This window comes from Colletes latitarsis, chromosome 10 (genome assembly GCF_051014445.1).
Source record: "Colletes latitarsis isolate SP2378_abdomen chromosome 10, iyColLati1, whole genome shotgun sequence".
Taxonomy (NCBI): Eukaryota; Metazoa; Arthropoda; class Insecta; order Hymenoptera; family Colletidae; genus Colletes; species Colletes latitarsis.
Genome location: NC_135143.1, coordinates 29503933 through 29524151, shown reverse-complemented (window position 1 = coordinate 29524151; position 20219 = coordinate 29503933). Strand labels below are relative to the sequence as shown.

The 20219-nt window shown below is 38.2% G+C and overlaps 1 protein-coding gene across 5 annotated transcripts in view; it reads right to left on the bottom strand.

The window, feature by feature from the left end:
- Positions 1-800: 800 nt before the first annotated feature.
- LOC143346689 (Y+L amino acid transporter 2) overlaps positions 801-20219 on the bottom strand; it is a 38986-nt gene continuing 19567 nt past the window's right edge. For 2 of the 5 annotated variants that reach the window (XM_076775036.1, XM_076775033.1), the window contains exons 3-11: positions 19050-19296; positions 8488-8613; positions 6161-6299; positions 5442-5565; positions 5163-5363; positions 4556-4630; positions 3910-4069; positions 3733-3825; positions 801-1725 (exon numbers count right to left, since the gene is read on the bottom strand). In XM_076775036.1, coding sequence (XP_076631151.1) covers positions 1658-1725; positions 3733-3825; positions 3910-4069; positions 4556-4630; positions 5163-5363; positions 5442-5565; positions 6161-6299; positions 8488-8613; positions 19050-19296 — 1233 coding nt within the window. In that variant the 3' untranslated portion in view covers positions 801-1657. Of the gene's footprint in view, positions 1726-3002; positions 3246-3732; positions 3826-3909; positions 4070-4555; positions 4631-5162; positions 5364-5441; positions 5566-6160; positions 6300-8487; positions 8614-19049; positions 19297-20219 lie in introns of those variants that run through there. The other 3 variants (XM_076775034.1, XM_076775035.1, XM_076775032.1) reach the window with 3 other exon arrangements.

The window sequence follows — 20219 nt, the reverse complement described above, 5'->3', positions numbered from 1 at the left end:
TTCGACTATGTATGTACTTGGAAATTCGTAGTTTCTGAATTCTGTACATATTTCAGTTAGGTATTATATGTTGGATTAGGTTCTGAGTAGTCTGGTTAGATTCTATATGTTTAGAGTTAGGTACGTGTGCTAGGTTAGGTTCTAAATTTTACGTGTTAGCTTGGGTTAGGTTATGTTGCAAATACTGTGTACTCGATTATGCTCTAATCGGTCTAACCTAATCAGTGCTCGTGTTACGTTCTAAATTACGTGTTATTTGAATAGTAACGCTCGAGTACTCGAGTGTTCGAACTAAACGATACTTTATTAAACTGTTCGAGTAGTCCCAATCTCCGTGCCAGTACCAGCGAGCGGTAAAATGCGAATACAATATTATCATTATTATTATGCAACATTGACAATCGAATGCCAGCGCGTAACAATTGTCGTTCGAACCCTTCGTTTCCCGGTCCCTGGGTCAACGATGGAGATTTGGGACCGAAACTGGGACTCGTGGCGTTCGATACTGCTTAACCCCGTGAGATGGCGAGCGGTTAAATAAAAAAAAAAAAAAAGGAAGAAAGATAATAAATTATCGACGATTTCATGGACTCGGGGCTAACGAAACTCGAATGTAAAGACCTGAAACGAAGGGTCGAATCACGAAACATGGAAATGGTACAGCGTGGAATGAAACGAAGCATAACGTCGGAAATGTACGGCCATATTGTGGGGGGAGAGAAATGGTCGTACTCGCGCGTCCAGCGGAGGAGAATACTGTTTATCTTTTCGTAGAACATTCAGTGGCGTCTTTTTCTCGATTTTTTTTTTGTTTTTTTTGTTTATTTTAAGATATGGAGTTTACGTCTTCCATCTTTTTGGTACCCTCGTAATCACTGCATATCGACGTTATTATTGTACCTCCGCTGGAACTGTTTTGGTAATACATCCCCGCGGATATCTCGGTGCCATTCTAGCACAGATGACGTCCAGACAAGATAACGAGGTTGGTTCGTTGAGCAACTTTCAAAGCTTTGTTCGACCGGGCGTTCTGATTAAATATGGCTGCCTCTGGTCAGAACGCCCGTCCCTCGCTCGGAGAACGATTATTCGAGTTGCTCGGATATCTGAATACTCTTTGGAAATTAAGTCCCATTATTGGACTCCATCTTGCAACTCATCCTAATGTACATATGAATGAAAGGGGTTTGTCTCGAGACCTCTATTTAACAAACCAATTTAGAATTAAATTTGAAACAACGTAGGTCCAATCTCGTCTCAAAATTCTAACCTCATTTTATCGCAATTACGATCTAAATTCCGAATCGATACTGCTATCGTGATTGCAAACGAAACGAGTCCGTATTATAACCTCAACGCGATACCCTAATTCGTTTTACGCGTCAGAGTGCAGTACAGGCTCGAGGTGAACTCCATATTGCGACTCAGTCTTCGGAATCGTACTCGGTACTCAAATTATGATTTAAATTACAGAGTGCAACGTTAGGTCCAGCCTAAAATTAAATTTCGGAGGGTGTAAGGAACCTCTTCCTTAATAAATAAATATTTTACATGAGTTTTGGCGGATGAACGTTCTCCGAGTGACCTGGAAAGTCTATTTCTCGTTGTCTTGAAGCTGGAGGTCACCTCTGTGGAGGCTGACGACACGTGTCTGCGGTTAAACCTGAGCGGGTTTCGGCTTGCCGACGACCAGCATTATCTTCTGCAGGAACTTCGTCACGCCTACTGCAAACGAACAATTTCACGGGTTTAATCATTTACTCTGCTCGTAACGAGTCATCTTAAGGACAAATATAGTTAGTAGAGTTCTCGTATTCGACGTGCAGTCGTCACACTGTGAAATAACTGTGTTTTTTATTCGTCAAAGAAATAACGACAGAATAAAATAAGACTTTCAGTATTCCATTGACGAGTATATCTTCCATACGAATGAAAATTCGCCAGGTGACAACATCACGAACGAATAGTTAGTCAGCAAAAATAGTAGATGAGGACTTTATCGTATAATTAATTCCAAAGTTATCCACACGTTAGTGACAATTTTTACTGGTGCACCGTGTGAGAGCTCTGTACAAGTTAGTGTGCGTGGTGCTTGTTCTGTGAGTGCAGCATGCAAAACCAAACATTAACGATGGTTCGGCAAATTCAGACGAACAATGGTATCCTTTCTTGATCGATTAAATCGGGTAATAATGGGCTCACTCAAGATAAACGTAATCTTAAAGGCACCACGTGTGATCCACGAAAGTAAAAATCATTAAAAAATTATCTCGAAGACGATTACATACAGGGTGTTCAGTTACCCCTGGGAAAAATTTTAATGAGGGATTCTAGAGGCCAAAATAAGACGAATATCAAGAATATCAATTTCTTCACTGAGGCTTCGTTAAAAAGTTAACAATTAAATTCAAAAATTTCAAATCGTTCTGGAAAAATTATTTTCTGCTGCGGGGGTCAATTACAATCATTTTTGGTGAATAGACACACCTTTGAAATCCTACGCATTTTCGAGAAAAAAATTCGAGAAGGTACTGAAATTTTTCGACAAAATTAAAATATTTCAAATCATTCTGGAAAAAATATATTCGGATGCGGGGCTCAATTACAATCATTTTTGGTCAATAGACATACCCCCGAAATCCTACGCACTTTCTAGAAAAAAATTCGAGAAGATATGGAATTCTTCGACAAAATTAAAAAATTTCAAATCGTTCTAAAAAAATTATATTTAATTACAGGGGTCAATTACAAGCATTTTTGGTCAATAGACATACCCCCGAAATCCTGCGCATTTTCGAGAAAAAAATTCAGTACGGTTGAAACTTTAGACGTTAATAACTTTTTAACGAAGCCTCCATCAAGAAATTGGTATTCTTGATTATCGTCTTATTTTGGCCTCTAGAATCCCCCATTACAATTTTTCCCAGGGTCGAACACCCTGTACATTTTTCTTGAAAATATAAATAAGACTTACAAGTACTCCCAATGATTATACATCATGCAAGTTGATAGAATGGATAATTTTGAAGTTACAAGTGATTACAAGACTATTGTAAAACGACTCGACGAGAGCATGCATGGTGATCGAAAAGCAACAAGCTATTTAATGACGATCTTCGACAGAAATCAACGTATGTTAAGCATGCGTGACATGACAAGAGTAAAATTATGTTAGAGTGTATTCTGAACCTTAGTCTTTGGTCCGACGACTACCATCAGCTTCTGCAATGTTTTGGTAACGGCGCCTGCAGGAACACATCGGTTAAACAGAAACAAAACAAAACGATTTAATTTGTTTTATAAACAAACATTTACCGATAACGATAATAATAATTTTCTTGTGGTTTTGGTCGAATAAAGGAAATAACATAAATAGAACGTGTATGAATAAATGGAGGCAGATTTACATGTGCGAAACACGCGTGCATAATGTAGCGTGTCAAGCGTAATGACTATGAAAATATTTAAAAATAATTTATTATTGTTACGAGTAAATGTTTGAACGCATAATAAAACAAATCCGACATCGTTTTCGCCTCTCTTTTCACTAACAAAAGAAACCTGAACGTCTAGTTACATCAAATTTCAACTAAGTCTCACCAAATTGTAACTTCCGTATTTTTCTAATAATCAAAGCAACTACGACAGAAAACTTCAACGGAATGGAATCGAATCGAAACTGTAACTGTTTAGAAAAATGTTCGTTCTTCGTTGTATAAACTTCCGACTTACCAACTCCTTTCTGGAAGCATTTCGGCTTGTTCTTCCACGCGATAAATACAAAGTAGACAGGCACGGATGTCAAGATCATTAGGCAGCCGTATCCTGTGGGAGGCAATGGATTTAAACTTGGCGATCACGAGCATCAATGTTCCAAAAATTTGCCCAGATACACAGATCAAACATTACCTGTTTCTACTGGGCTGGCGTACATAGGTACAACGGTCACGAAGATCGTGGCAAGGATGTATACTATCGGGAAGAAAAGGTTCACTTTGATCGGCCTGGGCAAGTTAGGTTGAGCCCATCTGAGCCATGGCAAGCACAGCACGGAAACTCCTATGCTCAACTGTGAACAAACAAGAGCTATGTTAGAACAAGTACTTAGTGTGCAACAATGTTGGGCGACAGTCGAAGGTTGTTCAAACAATTCATCAACGATTAAACAAAATAGAAAGACGAATGGAATGTGCAGATAGAGCAAATCGAAACTTGCTCTATCTAAATTAATTTGTCAGTAGTTTGTGCAACAAGGTGGCCGCATTTCTGCTCGTCTTCCAAGTCGGACAATACTGTCAATTACTCCAAGCAGTATGCACCAATTAGAAAATTATCACTCGTCCGGTCCGGGTTAATAATTCATGATAGGCAAATACACACGTGCGTGCACCAATGTTCATTGGATTTCTTGGAACACAGCGAGGGACGATATTTTATTTTAATTGTTTCTTGAATTGTTTGTTAAACTTGGACACGATATCAACGGTTAGTCTAGCGACAGTGTTCCTGGTGTTAATGAGAAATCTGTAGTGTAATTATAGGAATGTGTACCCACCCAAGCAGCAAAGCCGACGTAGTTGATCAGGGCGTAGATGTTCGAAGAACAAAGGTACACCATGGACAGGAGGGCCTGGAACAAAACGATGAGACAGAATTCAATTATCGTTCGCGATTGTCGCTTCCTTCGATCTTCGCCAGAGAAACTCCTCTCGTTGGCTTTCAAGCGGGAAATTGCGCGAATCGTCACAATGGATGGGCGAGTATCAACTAACAAACGGGATTTCTCAGTTAAAAAGTTTGATATACAAGGACAAGTACTACACTCGAAAAAATGTGTTTGGTCAAATTAAATTGATAGCTGATACAAATTTACGGTGTCCCAGAAAATGAAGGATTTAATTTATTTGCACTGTGGCAAATTGCGGAGGAACTCGAGTGCTTTCATGCTTAGAATTATGTTCTGCTACAGTTATCGTTTTACAATATTTTCTGGGATAGTGTAGCGTGATATTAGATGTAATTATTAGACGATTGTTCCAGTTATTGGCTCTAAGTTTGCACAGCAATGCTACGGTGCAAGATACGCGTCAAATCTCAGGCGTTTTTGGTTGTTGTCGGTACACTTTCAGCGAAGTTTTATTATCCTAAATATGAACACACACCATGCAGATAACGGCCGGCGTTGGGGTGACCCTCGAGGTTTGAATCATGGTCAATATTTCCGGCATCTGACCTTCGCAGGCGCCAGCGTAGAAGAGTCGCGAGGACGTCAGAAGAATTCCATTTACTGCTCCGAATGTCGACAGGGCCACGAACACAGGTATCGTCCACGCGAACATGCCGAACAGACGATTGGCGTAGGTCTGCAAAATAAAAGAAACCAATACTGATGACAGTGTTTCATCGTTGGAACCGATTTATATTAATTTTTATTAAATTACCACTGCCACAGCCTCGCTTCCCAGGACCTCAACAGGACTCAGCGTCGTATAGAAGGCTACGTTCGCGAAAACGTAAACTAGCGTTACGAGGACGCACGAAATTCCTATAGCCTTTGGTAAGTTTCTGGAAAAAAAATAACAAATTTTTGAAGGTGCCCCAAATCTCCAAAATAGAAATTATTATAAACAGATTGGTTGAGACTGCATAGAATTGCCGTTCTTTATTTATTATTAGTATCGTTGAATCGATCTCGAGTTCGTTCGATCGTTAAATCGGTCTTGTTAATGGTCTCGATCGAAGAGAGTATTTTGTGACGAAAAACGTTCGATCTTGAAAAAGCATGAAAAGCATAGGACGCGAAGCAAAAGCCCACTCGCTTGACCTTGCGTCGAAGTCAATAGAGCCGGGCTCTGCGACCTTCTCCTTTAATTAATAGATACACAAGACTGGCTGTTGCAATCGCTGTTAATCGTTGCGCGAGATTTCAGCGGAGACCGGATTAATTGTGTCGAATCGTCTGGGGCCATTTTTTTTAATCGGAGAAACTCGACCAATAACAACGCGATCGAACGATCGTTGCTCACACGATAAACCATAGATGGTAACAGTTTTTATTCAAATAAAATACAGTAACAATAATAATAATAAAAGAACGGTAATTCAGTGATTTTTCTCGACCGTTTCAAGTACATAGCAAAGTGACTAATCGGTTGCGTACTTGACGGGATCCTTCAGTTCCTCGATGATGAAATTCAAGTAGTTCCAGCCATTGTAAGCGAACAGACCCGAATAAAAGCTAAGCGCTATCGACGTCACTTCCGCGTTGGTGTTCTCGAACGTGAAATACTGCGTGTGTCCTGCGAAACACATGAAAAGTAATTGATCAAACAGCACGAACGATTCGAAGTCTCGTGGAAAAGACGTCTAATTGTTGTTTTTTTATTTTTAACGAAAAAGTCCCTAAGATAAAACATCGAGAACATTTTACTCAAAATTTAATCTAGACTTTAAAATCTAAATATACAAAATCCTACGATTTATATGCATTAATCTCGCATTTGACCAGTGCTGCCAATCGCATGGATGATACCATAACCTAAATCTTTTCCAAAGGTCGAAACGCTGAAACATCGGATCCGCCATAAAAACGAGATTCCCGTAAAAGGCTCCGTTCAGCGTGAAACGGAGATCGGATTTACAGCGAAAGATAAACACACATCGGAGGTGCAATTTATCGAAATCAAAGGAGTTCTTACGTAGACGTTCGCTGAAAAGGGACCATTTGGAGGACTGAATAGTTCAATTTAACCGATTCCTCGGCACGTAACACCGTGCGCCTTGAATCGTCCGCGTATTTAATCCACCTTTTTGATTGGCCAAATTGTCTCGTCCGGCAAGCGAAGAGACGCCTTACGCTGATTCGAGGGTAGCGTGGGTGGTGAAACATTAACGCGGGCTTCCTTGTTCTTGAGTTATTGCCTTTAACGCGAGGCAAATACCAGAGCACTAGGCGCGGGAACCAGGCTCGACTTTCTTCAAGAAACTCCAATGAAACTCTAATATTCTAACTTGGAGAAACATTAAAATCCACCAATTCGTTCAGACGTTATGATGTTTCAAAGATACGCATGAAATTTTGGGAAGACATTTCTGGCCACGCATTATATTTTTGGAAAATAATTTTTTTCTCGAAAACGCGTAGGAATTCAGGGGTATGTGTAATGACAAAAAATGATTGCAATTTACCCCCGCTACTGAATATAATTTTTTCAGAATAATCTGAAATATTTTAATTTTGTCGAAAAATTTCAGTACCTTCTCGAATTTTTTTCTCAAAAACGCGTAGGATTTCGAGGGTATGTCTATTCACCAAAAATGATTGTAATTGACCCCCGCAACTGAAAATAATTTTTCCAAAACGATTTGAAATTTTTTTTTCCCGTCGAAAAATTTCACTCATTCTCGAATTTTTTTCTAGAGAACGCGTAGGATTTCGAGGGTATGTCTATTCACCAAAAATGATTGTAATTGACCCCCGCAACTGAAAATAATTTTTCCAAAACGATTTGGAATTTTTTGATTTTGTCGAAAAATTAGTCCATCTATTCGAATTTTTTTCTCAAAAACGCGTAGGATTTCGAGGGTATGTCTATTCACCAAAAATGATTGTAATTGACCCTCGCAAACGAAAATAATTTTTTCAGACCGATTTGAAATTTTTTAATTTTGTCCAGAAATTTGTCCACCTATTCGAATTTTTTTCTCGAAAACGCGTAGGATTTCGAGGTTATGTCTATTCACCAAAAATGATTGTAATTGACCCTCGCAACTGAAAATAATTTTTCCAAAACGATTTGAAATTTTTTTTTCCCGTCGAAAAATTTCACTCATTCTCGAATTTTTTTCTAGAAAACGCGTAGGATTTCGGGGTTATGTCTAATCACCAAAAATGATTGTAATTGACCCCGCTACCAAAAATAATTTTTCCAGAACGATTTGGAATTTTTTGATTTTGTCGAAAAATTTGTCCACCTATTCGAATTTTTTTCTCAAAAACGCGTAGGATTTCGGGGTTATGTCTAATCACCAAAAATGATTGTGATTGACCCCGCTACCGAAAATAATTTTTTCAGACCGATTTGAAATTTTTTAATTTTATCGAGAAATTTGTCCACCTATTCGAATTTTTTTCTCGAAAACGCGTAGGATTTCGAGGTTATGTCTATTCACCAAAAATGATTGTAATTGACCCTCGCAACTGAAAATAATTTTTTTAGAACGATTTGAAAATGTCTTTTTTCGCCAAAAATTTGGGCACCTACCCCTGTTGATTTTTCTTAAATATTCGTTCTTTAAAATCCTGCTAATAGGCTATCGGTCGGAAAGGTGATACTAATCTACAGAAAAGACGTTTGCATCGTTTACGAATGTTCTGATAAAAAAATTATCGCAAATTGGGTATAAGAGAAGCCTTGAGTACTTTTTCTATTTGTCTACGGATTGGTGATGGCCTGGATCCGAATGCTTTGGCGTGGTTGAACTTACCAGTGAAAAGTTGATAAGCTCCCGTGAATATTATGATGAACAACGCCAGGAGTTTCGCGTACGTGAAAATGTCCTGCACACACGTCGCCCATTTCACGTCCCAGCAGTTGATAAACGCAAGGACACCTGGAACAGAGCATCGGGGAAATGTTTGGGGGCTTCAAACTGTATTGCACCAATCCATCGCACTCCACTGGCGCCGCTATTCAGTTCAAATTTATTTTATAGCAACGCAAACGGAATAAACAGATGTAACGAATTAAATTTGAATTATAAACATTTTTAAAGCCCTTTTAAATACCGCCTTAAATCGAATATTTCGAATATTTTCATTTTATTCCTAGTGTTCGAATGTCTATTATTCGAACATAGAACCATCGAAATAATCCAAGCCTTAGTTCGAAAGGACTACTGTCGACAACGTCACACGCAGGATTGAAACACTTAATTCATTCGTACGTCCGTTAATTAGATTCATTAACCGTCGAAATTAAGCTAGAAAACCTATCAACATGCAATGCTAACCTAACCTAACCTGCCTGGTTGACGTGCAATGCTTGAATGATGGCACGCGACTAACTATAAACAAAACTCTTCCTCACGCCGAACGTTAACCTATACCGAATGTGAGGTTAGGTGTCTACAATGGCAGTATTTAGCAACTAAAGAACTGTCACCTTCGTCACAGCTTTTTTATGCTATTAAAATGTTGAGAAACGTTGGTTTGGATGCATGAAAGAAACATATAATAGAATGACCTCCTATGTAGCCTTGATATCAATCTACTGAAGCCTCTAACGCCGATTAAATGACCATAAAACATTCGTTCACTTTCGAACAGTGGCCGACGGATGAATACCATTAGCATGAAAATTTTATTTTGCAAAACCGGTTGTATGAGTTAGCCTGTCATTTGAGACTAACTGGCACCGGTCCAGTCAACCACGTCGACGGTTGGGGGTAGGAATGAGGAACGGGTGGTTATCGACCTGTCGACGAACAAGAAAACGGGTGGTTTCGTCGATCCAGGCCACAGCGTGCAACCACGAATCGCCAAAGATCAGACGTACACGCTACGTACAGAACGTATTGTACGTTCCATATCCACCGAGACATTTCGATTTCTTACACGCTCAAATGATAAATTGATACGACTGCAAGAGGATGTACCGCAGGTAGCCACCGTTGCGCAATCGTTACGTATTTACTCGCGTGTCGAAATTCTGATGCAATCGACCGCGAGTTTTACATTTTTCGTCTTGCTCGTCGCTCCGAGACACGGAACTTCGAACTGTTTCCTGGTATAAAATCGATACGCGTGTCAATAATCATTAAAGTCGCTATCGCTTGCGTCCGTACGAGTTACTACAATATCACAGCCAACAACACGTTTCATAATATATTTAGTAAAGGGTTTTATAGCGTAATGAATAAGATTAAGACAATCAAAACTTTTAGACGATCATATTATCAAGATTTCAAAGATGGTCGAGACTTTCGAGAGTTTCTTAATCTCAAATTATGTTCGAATCGAGAGATTTCGAGAGTTTCTTAACCTCAAATTATGTACGATTCGAGAGATTTCGAGAGTTTCTTAACCTCAAATTATGTTCGAATCGAGAGATTTCGAGATGTCCTTAACCTCAAATTATATACGATTCGAGAAATATTGAGAGTTTCTTAACCTCAAATTATGTTCGAATCGAGAGATTTTGAGTTCTATGGCAGACTTTGTGCCAAATTAAATAGAGACATTAATTAAACATTAAACATTGAACATTTTATTAACAACAAATGTATATGAGTTTGTACATCGAGAGCTTGTGACAGACTGACTTCAAACTTTTATTTTAATTAATAAAAAAGAATAAATATCAAACAAGTGAAATAAACATATAAATCTTCTTCACCAACAGTAACTCGTAAAACCCTAATTTCCGCAAGTTTGTATAGATGCCTCCAGAATCATTATTCTAACAGGCACCACAGTTCTTTAACCTCAAATTGTGTTCGAATCGAGAGATTTCGAGAGTTTCTTAACCTAAAATTATGTTCGAATCGAGAGATTTTGACAGTTCCTTAACCTCAAATTGTGTTCGAATCGAGAGATTTCGAGAGTTCCTTAACCTCAAATTATGTTCGAATCGCTTCGAATCTGTGTTGCGGTACAAAATAGAATTCCAAGTCCCACCAGTCGGCCCGAAGATCTTCCATTTTGTAAAATATTTAGTAGAGGGTTTTATAGCCTAATGAATAAAAAAAGGCAATCAAAACATCCAGACGATCACATTATCAAAATTTCAAATATGATCGAGACTTTCGAGAGTTTCTTAACCTCAAATTATGTTCGATTCGAGAGATTTCAAGAGTTTCTTAACCTCAAATTACGTTCGAATCGCTTCGAATCTGTGTTGCGATACAAAATAAAATTCCGAGTCCCCCCACTCGACCCGAAGATCTTGCATTTTGTAAAATATTAATTTTTATAGCGTAATGAATAAAAAAAGACAATCAAAACATCTAGACGATCACATTATCAAGATTTCAAATATGATCGAGACTTTCGAGAGTTCTTTAACGTCAAATTATATTCGAAACGTATAATTTTGAGAGTTTCTTAACCTCAAATTACGTTCGAATCGCTTCGAATCTGTGTTGCGATACAAAATAAAATTCCGAGTCCCCCCACTCGACCCGAAGATCTTGCATTTTGTAAAATATTTATTTTTATAGCGTAATGAATAAAAAAAGGCAATCAAAACATCTAGACGATCACATTATCAAGATTTCAAATATGATCGAGACTTTCGAGAGTTTCTTAACCTCAAATTATGTTCGATTCGAGAGATTTCGAGAGTTTCTTAACCTCAAATTATCTCGAATCGCTTCGAATCTGTGTTGCAGACATAATAGAATTCCGAGTCCCACCACTCGACCCAAAAATCTTGCATTTTGTAAAATATTTATTTTTATAGCGTAATGAATAAAAAAAGGCAATCAAAACATCTAGACGATCACATTATCAAGATTTCAAATATGATCGAGACTTTCGAGAGTTTCTTAACCTCAAATTACGTTCGAATCGCTTCGAATCTGTGTTGCAACACACAATAAAATTCCGAGTCCATTCTGTGCGAAGGTCTTGCACTTTCGTTGTCAGCAAAAACGACTGGTCGCCGGAGTCGATTTCTTTGCCGTTGGAATCCGACGAAAAGTTCATTGATCGTTGCCGACTCACGTGCTCGCACGTATGTACGCAAAAACGATTTCACCTTGCTAATGCGTATCGCGACGCGACGGTTCGGGACAGAGCGTCGTAACCTTGTCGTATTCGTTGGCGATCCCAAAGAAAAGTAAGAAATGCCGACTGACGCAACATCTCGAGAAATGACGCGAGACTCTTTTCGCCCTACCCTTCCGTGTTCCTTCTTTCGTTATCCTCCCGTTTCTCCTTTCCCACAAACTGGAACGTCTCGCGTCGTCCAACGTCTGCCGAGCGCCTTGTCCTCTTCCTTCGTGCCTCCTTCGGCGAATTATGCTGTTGTGCTCGCCAGTTGACACGTTATTAGAAGATTACATTTAATCGCAATTGGACGTGATTGCTACCGCGGTCTTTTCACACGACCACTGCCTGATTCTCGAGACTTCCCGATGTTAAGGCTAATCAGACTTTGGAATCCACTGAGATCCACACATCGATACTGTCGAGGAAAGGGCAAGGCCTTCGGGTCACCGATTTTATTGAAACTTTGCACACTCGTAGGCCTAGTCGTTACGTTCAAGAATATATAGCATCATAGGGGCGAATACTCAAGAACTTTTTAGATATTAACGATTAAAGTTTTAGTATTCTGTAGAAAAACGATTTTAATTGTTCGTCTGTCGAACAGCATTGTAGAGCAATGGTAATGTACCAGAGCCCCACGCGGTAGGTCCGAGTTCGATTCCCCGATAACTATACGTGTTTTTTTCTTTCCTTTCAAAACCGCTAATTAACTAAATATCTTTGTTTGTTAGATATGAATATAGAAATTTCATTCCGCCAGTACATTGTTCGCGAACATTATGGCACACTTACGTAACTTGTTATCACTGTGTAAAATAAGTATCGCCTAACGACTTTTTCGATACACGATACCCACACGTATAATACAGACATGAACACATCTATGAATAACTGTTAGTTTTCTGCAACGATTGGTTTCCCCTTGGAGTTAATCGATGATTTTCATCGTTGAAATCTCATTCTTGGAACTAATTTTCTTTTACGGACACTATACATATACATGTAACGAACGTGCAAACAATAGTAATTATGGACTCGGCAAAAACTCGGACAAACGCACCGGCTATGCGTCGGAATGAAATTTTTGTACAATTAGAAATAATAAGTCTACATTGTAAGAGAGAAAAATTCTCCAAGGATTAACCCATTATGTAAACTCTTTTTTTTTTTGCTGAATTAAAAGTTATATTGAAAGGTCGATAAAAAGAGCTGGATTAAATATTTAAGATCGCTGTTCGCGGAACGTATTCGCATCAGCAATAGAAAGATCAGAGCAGAGAGATAATTTCCATTTCGTTTTCCTCTCAGGAAACTGTCGTCCACTGTTCTTCGAACGATTTATCGGAAATTAAACGGAACGTCCCGGTTCCGCGAAGCGCCCCGTTTCCGTTTTCCTCTTAGCGCGCTCTGTCCGCGGTTTTTGACGTGTTATTACGCCTGCGAACGTGTTTCCCCGCGAAAGTCGTTTCCTGCAAGACGAGAGGAGATTACGCTCTGTTCCTACGACTCTAATTAACATCTGCTTGGTCGAAGATTGGTCCGCGGATTAAACACGCGGTAACAACGAACTAATTTTACATGATCTCCTTAGACGATCGACTGACCGGGTTCCAAGAGGAAAAATGTATTACTTAATAGTGTTAGAATAATAATAATCCTTGCAACATATTGTAAATTAATTTATTTTTTCACTAAGCGATAATGTTTGTAAAAACTATGTAAAATCCACATCTGTAGTTCCTTACATATTACATCACTGTACTGAAGGGTTTGATTTCGTTAATAAATGAATAATAATAGTAATAATAATAATAATATAGGGTGTTCGGCAAGCCCTGGGAAAAATTTTGATGGGAGATTCTAGAGGCCAAAATAAAACGAAAATCAAGAATATCAATTTCTCGACTGAGGCTTCGTTAGAAAGTTATTAACAATTAAATTCGAAAATTTCAAATCGTTCTGGAAAAATTATTTTCGATTGCGGGGGTCAATTACAATCATTTTTGGTGAATAGACACACCCTCGAAATCCTACGCATTTTCGAGAAAAAAATTCGAGAAGGTACTGAAATTTTTCGACAAAATTAAAATATTTCAAATCATTCTGGAAAAATTATTTTCGATTGCGGGGGTCAATTACAATCATTTTTTGTGAATAGACACACCCTTAAAATCCTACGCATTTTCGAGAAAAATATTCGAGAAGGTACTGAAATTTTTCGACAAAATTAAAATATTTCAAATCATTCTGGAAAAATTATTTTCGATTGCGGGGGTCAATTACACTCATTTTTTGTGAATAGACACACCCTTAAAATCCTACGCATTTTCGAGAAAAAAATTCGAGAAGGTACTGAAATTTTTCGACAAAATTAAAATATTTCAAATCATTCTGGAAAAAATATATTCGGATGTGGGGCTTAATTACAATCATTTTTGGTGAATAGACATACCTCGAAAATCCTACGCACTTTCGAGAAAAAAATTCTAGAAGGTACTGAAATTTTTCGACAAAATTAAAATATTTCAAATCATTCTGGAAAAATTATTTTCGATTGCGGGGGTCAATTACACTCATTTTTTGTGAATAGACACACCCTTAAAATCCTACGCATTTTCGAGAAAAAAATTCGAGAAGGTACTGAAATTTTTCGACAAAATTAAAATATTTCAAATCATTCTGGAAAAAATATATTCGGATGAGGGGCTTAATTACAATCATTTTTGGTGAATAGACACACCCTCGAAATCCTACGCATTTTCGAGAAAAAAATTCGAGAAGGTACTGAAATTTTTCGACAAAATTAAAATATTTCAAATCATTCTGGAAAAAATATATTCGGATGTGGGGCTTAATTACAATCATTTTTGGTGAATAGACACACCCTCGAAATCCTACGCATTTTCGAGAAAAAAATTCAAGTATGAAGACAAATTGCAATTCTACAGCCGGAACTTTGAACGTTAATAACTTTTTAACAAAACCTCCATCAACAAATTGGTATTCTTGATTTTCGTCTTATTTTGGCCTCTAGAATCTCCCATTAAAATTTTTCCCTGGGTTGGCCGAACACCCTGTATAATACCTTGAACGAAACAAGTTTCTGTCCACCCTGTATGCTTCTAGGCGTTCGCTGTTCGAAAGCACGTTTCGTAGATAAAAAGTATCGTTGTTTCCGATGTAATAGAGCGCGGATAATTGGACCGCAAAGGTAATTAGACGCACGGCTTTTGGCGAATGAAACGTGGTTGCGTTGTCGCTGAAAAAGAGATATTCGAGGACTTTTCTACGGGGCACGTGTTGGTGGGTAGCATTCACGATCCTGTCATACGATACGCGCGACGTGGTCACGATACCGTGACGGATGGACGGTCGACAACTCGACGCGACAACCGCAGAGGGAACACAATATCTTTTTCTGCGGTGTCTCTTCGCGTAGGAAGGATTTCCCAAAAATAACGCGTTCCCTCTGGTCGACTCTGACGAGAAGTTCATTAGCATCGCTACTTTTTCTTCGTTCCATGCGGAGGAACGTGTTTTAAAATTCTCCTCGCGGATCGGGAATTCCGTGATATTTGGAAATCGTTTCCTCGAGAAACTAGAACGGGAATTCTGGAGACAGGATTCTCGAGCGCAGTCGCTGCTAATGGAGTATCAAGAATCGTGATTCACGACACTTTCTTGGGTTGAATCGGCCGGGGTGACTTGGGGAATTCCAAGTTTCATTCGATTCCCTCGAATCGTACTTTGCTTCGTAACAAACCGAGAAAAACGCGACGTTTATAGAATTCCCGACGCGGTTTCAAAACCATCATTTATTAACTACTCGACGCTCGCTTTTATAAATAATTGAGAATATAATAAAATTATTTAGTTCGTAAGTTTTTGCATGGTTTTCGATAGTTTTTTATATTGAGAATATTTACTAATGCCTAGAATAACTCTGATTATCAGACAAATACAAAACCAGTGTACTCGAGTATACTTCGATTAGACCGTTAAGTGATTACGTGATGCGTAACTACAATACATCAGAATTTCATGCTGGATGATCGATGATTTTCTGGAATCGTTTTGAAAGGGAATTAAATTCCTCTGCGGTAGCACGTTGGTCGTTTAGATGCGAAGAATACTTCGCGCGTCAACGTTTAATGTGATGACCATTAATGAATCACCTCTCGTTGAAAAACGCGCCATTAACTGAGGTAGAACTGCCAACAAAATTATTTTCTATTCTTTTCAAGCAGTTAAATAAACTATAAAAATGTATGATAATATTAGATATCATCCCTGTTACGTTCATTCATAAGAGAAACTATAAAAATGCTGAATTTTTCGAAAATTGCAAAGGAATGAGCCTTTTTAATGTAGAATTGGTATACAGGGTGTTCGGCCACCTTCTCGAATTTTTTTCTTGAAAAATCGTACGATTTCGGGGGTAGGTGTAATGACCAAAAATGATTGCAATCGACTCCTGCAACTGAAAATAATTTTTTTAGAATGATTTAAAAATTTTTTTTTTTTGTCGAAAAATTTCAGACCTTTTCGAATTTTTTTCTGGAAAGTGAGTAGGATTTCGAGAGTATGTGTAGTGACCAAAAATGGCTGTAATTGATCCCCGCAACCGAAAATAATTTTTTTAGAATGATTTAATAATTTTTTTTTTCGTCGAAAAATTTAGGCACTTTATCGAATTTTTTTCTAGAAAGTGAGTAGGATTTCGGGGGTATGTGTAATGACCAAAAATGATTGCAATCGACTCCTGCAATTGAAAATAATTTTTTTAGAATGATTTAATAATTTTTTTTTTCGTCGAAAAATTTAGGCACTTTATCGAATTTTTTTCTAGAAAGTGAGTAGGATTTCGGGGGTATGTGTAATGACCAAAAATGATTGCAATTTACTCCTGCAACTAAATATAATTTTTTCTAGACTATTGGAAAGTTTTTTTTTTCGTTGAAAAATTTAGGCACTTTATCGAATTTTTTTCTAGAAAGTGAGTAGGATTTCGGGGGTATGTGAAATGACCAAAAATGATTGCAATTTACTCCTGCAAATAAATATAATTTTTTCTAGACTATTGGAAAGTTTTTTTTTTCGTTGAAAAATTTAGGCACTTTATCGAATTTTTTTCTAGAAAGTGAGTAGGATTTCGGGGGTAGGTGTAATGACCAAAAATGATTGCAATCGACTCCTGCAACTGAAAATAATTTTTTTAGAATGATTTAATAATTTTTTTTTTCGTCGAAAAATTTCAGACCTTTTCGAATTTTTTTCTGGAAAGTGAGTAGGATTTCGAGGGTATGTGTAATGACCAAAAATGATTGCAATCGACTCCTGCAACTGAAAATAATTTTTTTAGAATGATTTAATAATTTTTTTTTTCGTCGAAAAATTTCAGACCTTTTCGAATTTTTTTCTAGAAAGTGAGTAGGATTTCGAAGGTATGTGTAATGACCAAAAATGATTGAAATCGACTCCTGCAACTGAAAATAATTTTTTTAGAATGATTTAATAATTTTTTTTTTCGTCGAAAAATTTCAGACCTTTTCGAATTTTTTTCTAGAAAGTGAGTAGGATTTCGAAGGTATGTGTAATGACCAAAAATGATTGAAATCGACTCCTGCAACTGAAAATAATTTTTTTAGAATGATTTAATAATTTTTTTTTTCGTCGAAAAAATTAGGCACTTTATCGAACTTTTTTCTAGAAAGTGAGTAGGATTTCGGGGGTATGTGTAATGACCAAAAATGATTGTAATCGACTCCTGCAACTGAAAATAATTTTTCCAGAACGATTTGAAACTTTTTAATTTAATTGTTAATAACTTTTTAACGAAGCCTCCATCAACAAATTAGTATTCTTCATTTTCGTCTTATTTTGGCCTCTAGAATCCTCCATCAAAATTTTTCCCAAGGGTGGCCGAACACCCTGTATAACTCCGTCCGGTGGATTTTAATTGGGGCTTGGAACGGAACTGGGGACTCCCCCGAGAAATCGTCGGACTCTGAAACACGGTGGGACAACATCTCGATTGCCGGGAAAACAGGAAGAACAGGAGAGTTCTCCAAGGCTGGGATTATTATCGAGAGAATTACAAATTGTTCTCGTAACGAGAGACGCAGCATTAGCTCTGAAAGCTTCGCGAAGGACGCTCCGCCTACGTCTCCATCTGCGGGACGAAGAGTGAAGCTTTTGTCTGGGGGAAAGCACGAGAGAAACGGCCAAGGACGAAACCGCCTCGCGATTCCATGGACCCATTACAAACATTGCCAATCTATTTCCCCTGACAAAAGAACCCTTTCACCGCCCTACAAAAGATTTTCACGATTATGCGTCCGATCAAACGAATAAAATACTTCGTTCTAACGTGCATTTATATAATGAAAAATTAATCGAAACCCTAAGGAAATCGCAACTTCGTGGGAAGTACAATAATCGTCTTTACTTTTGACGTTGTTTCTGGCTTTCTGTCGGAATAAAAATTCTTTTATTACCTGATGAATTCAATCAAAGATTAGGACGTAAAGGTCATTGTCCTAAATTAGGGCGCATTAATATGTTGAATAAAGTCGAATGAAGCTGTCAAAGCGGCCCAGGTCTGAATGCACACCAAGATAATAGAAGAAGCTGAATAACGTTAAAGCAGAGAGAAAGTGATTCGATTAGCTGACAATCCGGCCATGAATGATTACGGAACGACCTTTCAATTATAAAGGACGCGGCGACGGAGTTCTCGTAACGGAACGAAAATTCTGAAGGGGGGGCCAATCAGAAGAATTCGAGGGGTTGTACCCCTCATGAAGCGACAGAGACGTTTGATTAAACGCTACGAATAATATTTCATTGCCTCGGGAGCTCAATTTCCGTGAGAATAAACAAACTGGTCGTGATCCTCGGACTCTACATACCACGTGTCAATTGCAAACCGAAATCGAAATCGAAGTCATCAACGGGTTATTCCAGATTTGTAAATATTTTTGTAGTCCGTGTAAGTGAAATCAGATTGCGAAAAAATGAAGAAATCAAGGGCACAATATGTTGTGTAAAAACTTGCTCAATATTTCTGGCAAGCCTGTTCTTTGTTTTGATTTTCACGATCTGATTTCACGACGTAAGAATCAAGGAACGTATATTTTTAGTAATAAAATAAATAACGCAATGTTATTGATTATTCGGGTGACGGTAATGGAGGTTTGTCTTATTTTACAAGGTAAGTCGACGTTTCCAAGTAACATTGCAGGAGAAAGAAGTGAGCGAAAAGTCCTCTACTCACATATGCAGCATGCAGCAAGTATCCTCGTCGCCTCGTCCGGTGGCGTGCAGTCTGGAAACACTGGTTTCAAAACGTAAACGCTGAAAGTCAAGGCCACGATGGCCTGGCTGCAAGGCCGCACTATCATACACTCGACCCAGAGCCTGATGAACGCCATGAAAGGTCCGAAGGTCTCCATGATATACGCGTAATCGGCGCCCGACTTTCTGATCATGCATCCGAGTTCCGCGTAGCAGTATGCGCCTACCTGTTGTGCAACCAGAAATCAATTTATATGTTATGGCTGTCTCATATACGCAAATACGACGGCTTACAGCGTTTAACACTTGTGTTTCACGTTCATTAACATTCCAACGGTTCGAGATCGTACTAAAATAGTACTGCAATCATCATGGTCCGCAAATATAAAAAACGTCCCTTCGAATTCTATTAGAACTGGTCTAGGTTAGGTTTGACTTAAACTGTAGATTGGATTTGGAATGGAAAGGAACTTTATACGGATTGCAGAGGAGTGGAAGAGGTTTAGGGTAAGTCGTCTTTATCTGTAGTCGAAGAAAAAAAAACAGCGAGCGAGAACGAGTGAGAAAAAGGAAGCATTATTTGGTATAGTCCGGGCCAAAATATAGCGAGATCGTAAACTGAACTCTTGAGGGTTGGGACCGACTACTGCTGCGACACTTAGGGCCGTACGACATCTTGCTTGAGGGTGCATTTCGGAATGTTTTTCTGTGTCCGTAACTGCACTACCTTTTTTCATTTTCTAGATGCATATACAGGGTGTTTGGCCAGCCCTGGGGGAAATTTTAATGGGGGATTCTGGAGGCCAAAATAAGACGAAAATCAAGAATATCAATTTCTCGACTGAGGCTTCGTTAGAAAGTTATTAACGTTTAAAATTTCGACTGTAGAATGATAATCTGCGAAAAGCTGCTTGTAAGTGATAGTAATTCTCACCACAAACGAGGCATAGTAGATCTTACATATAATCTACTTTTTCGGCCCATTTTTATGGGGCTCTAGAGCTCATTATCATTAGAATCATTAAAATCTTTCACTCCGTTCAGAAGTTATGATTTTTTAAACGTACGCATTCAGGGTAACATTCCTAACCTCACATTATATTTTTGGAACAGAATTTTTTTCTCGAAAATGCATAGGATTTCGAGGGTA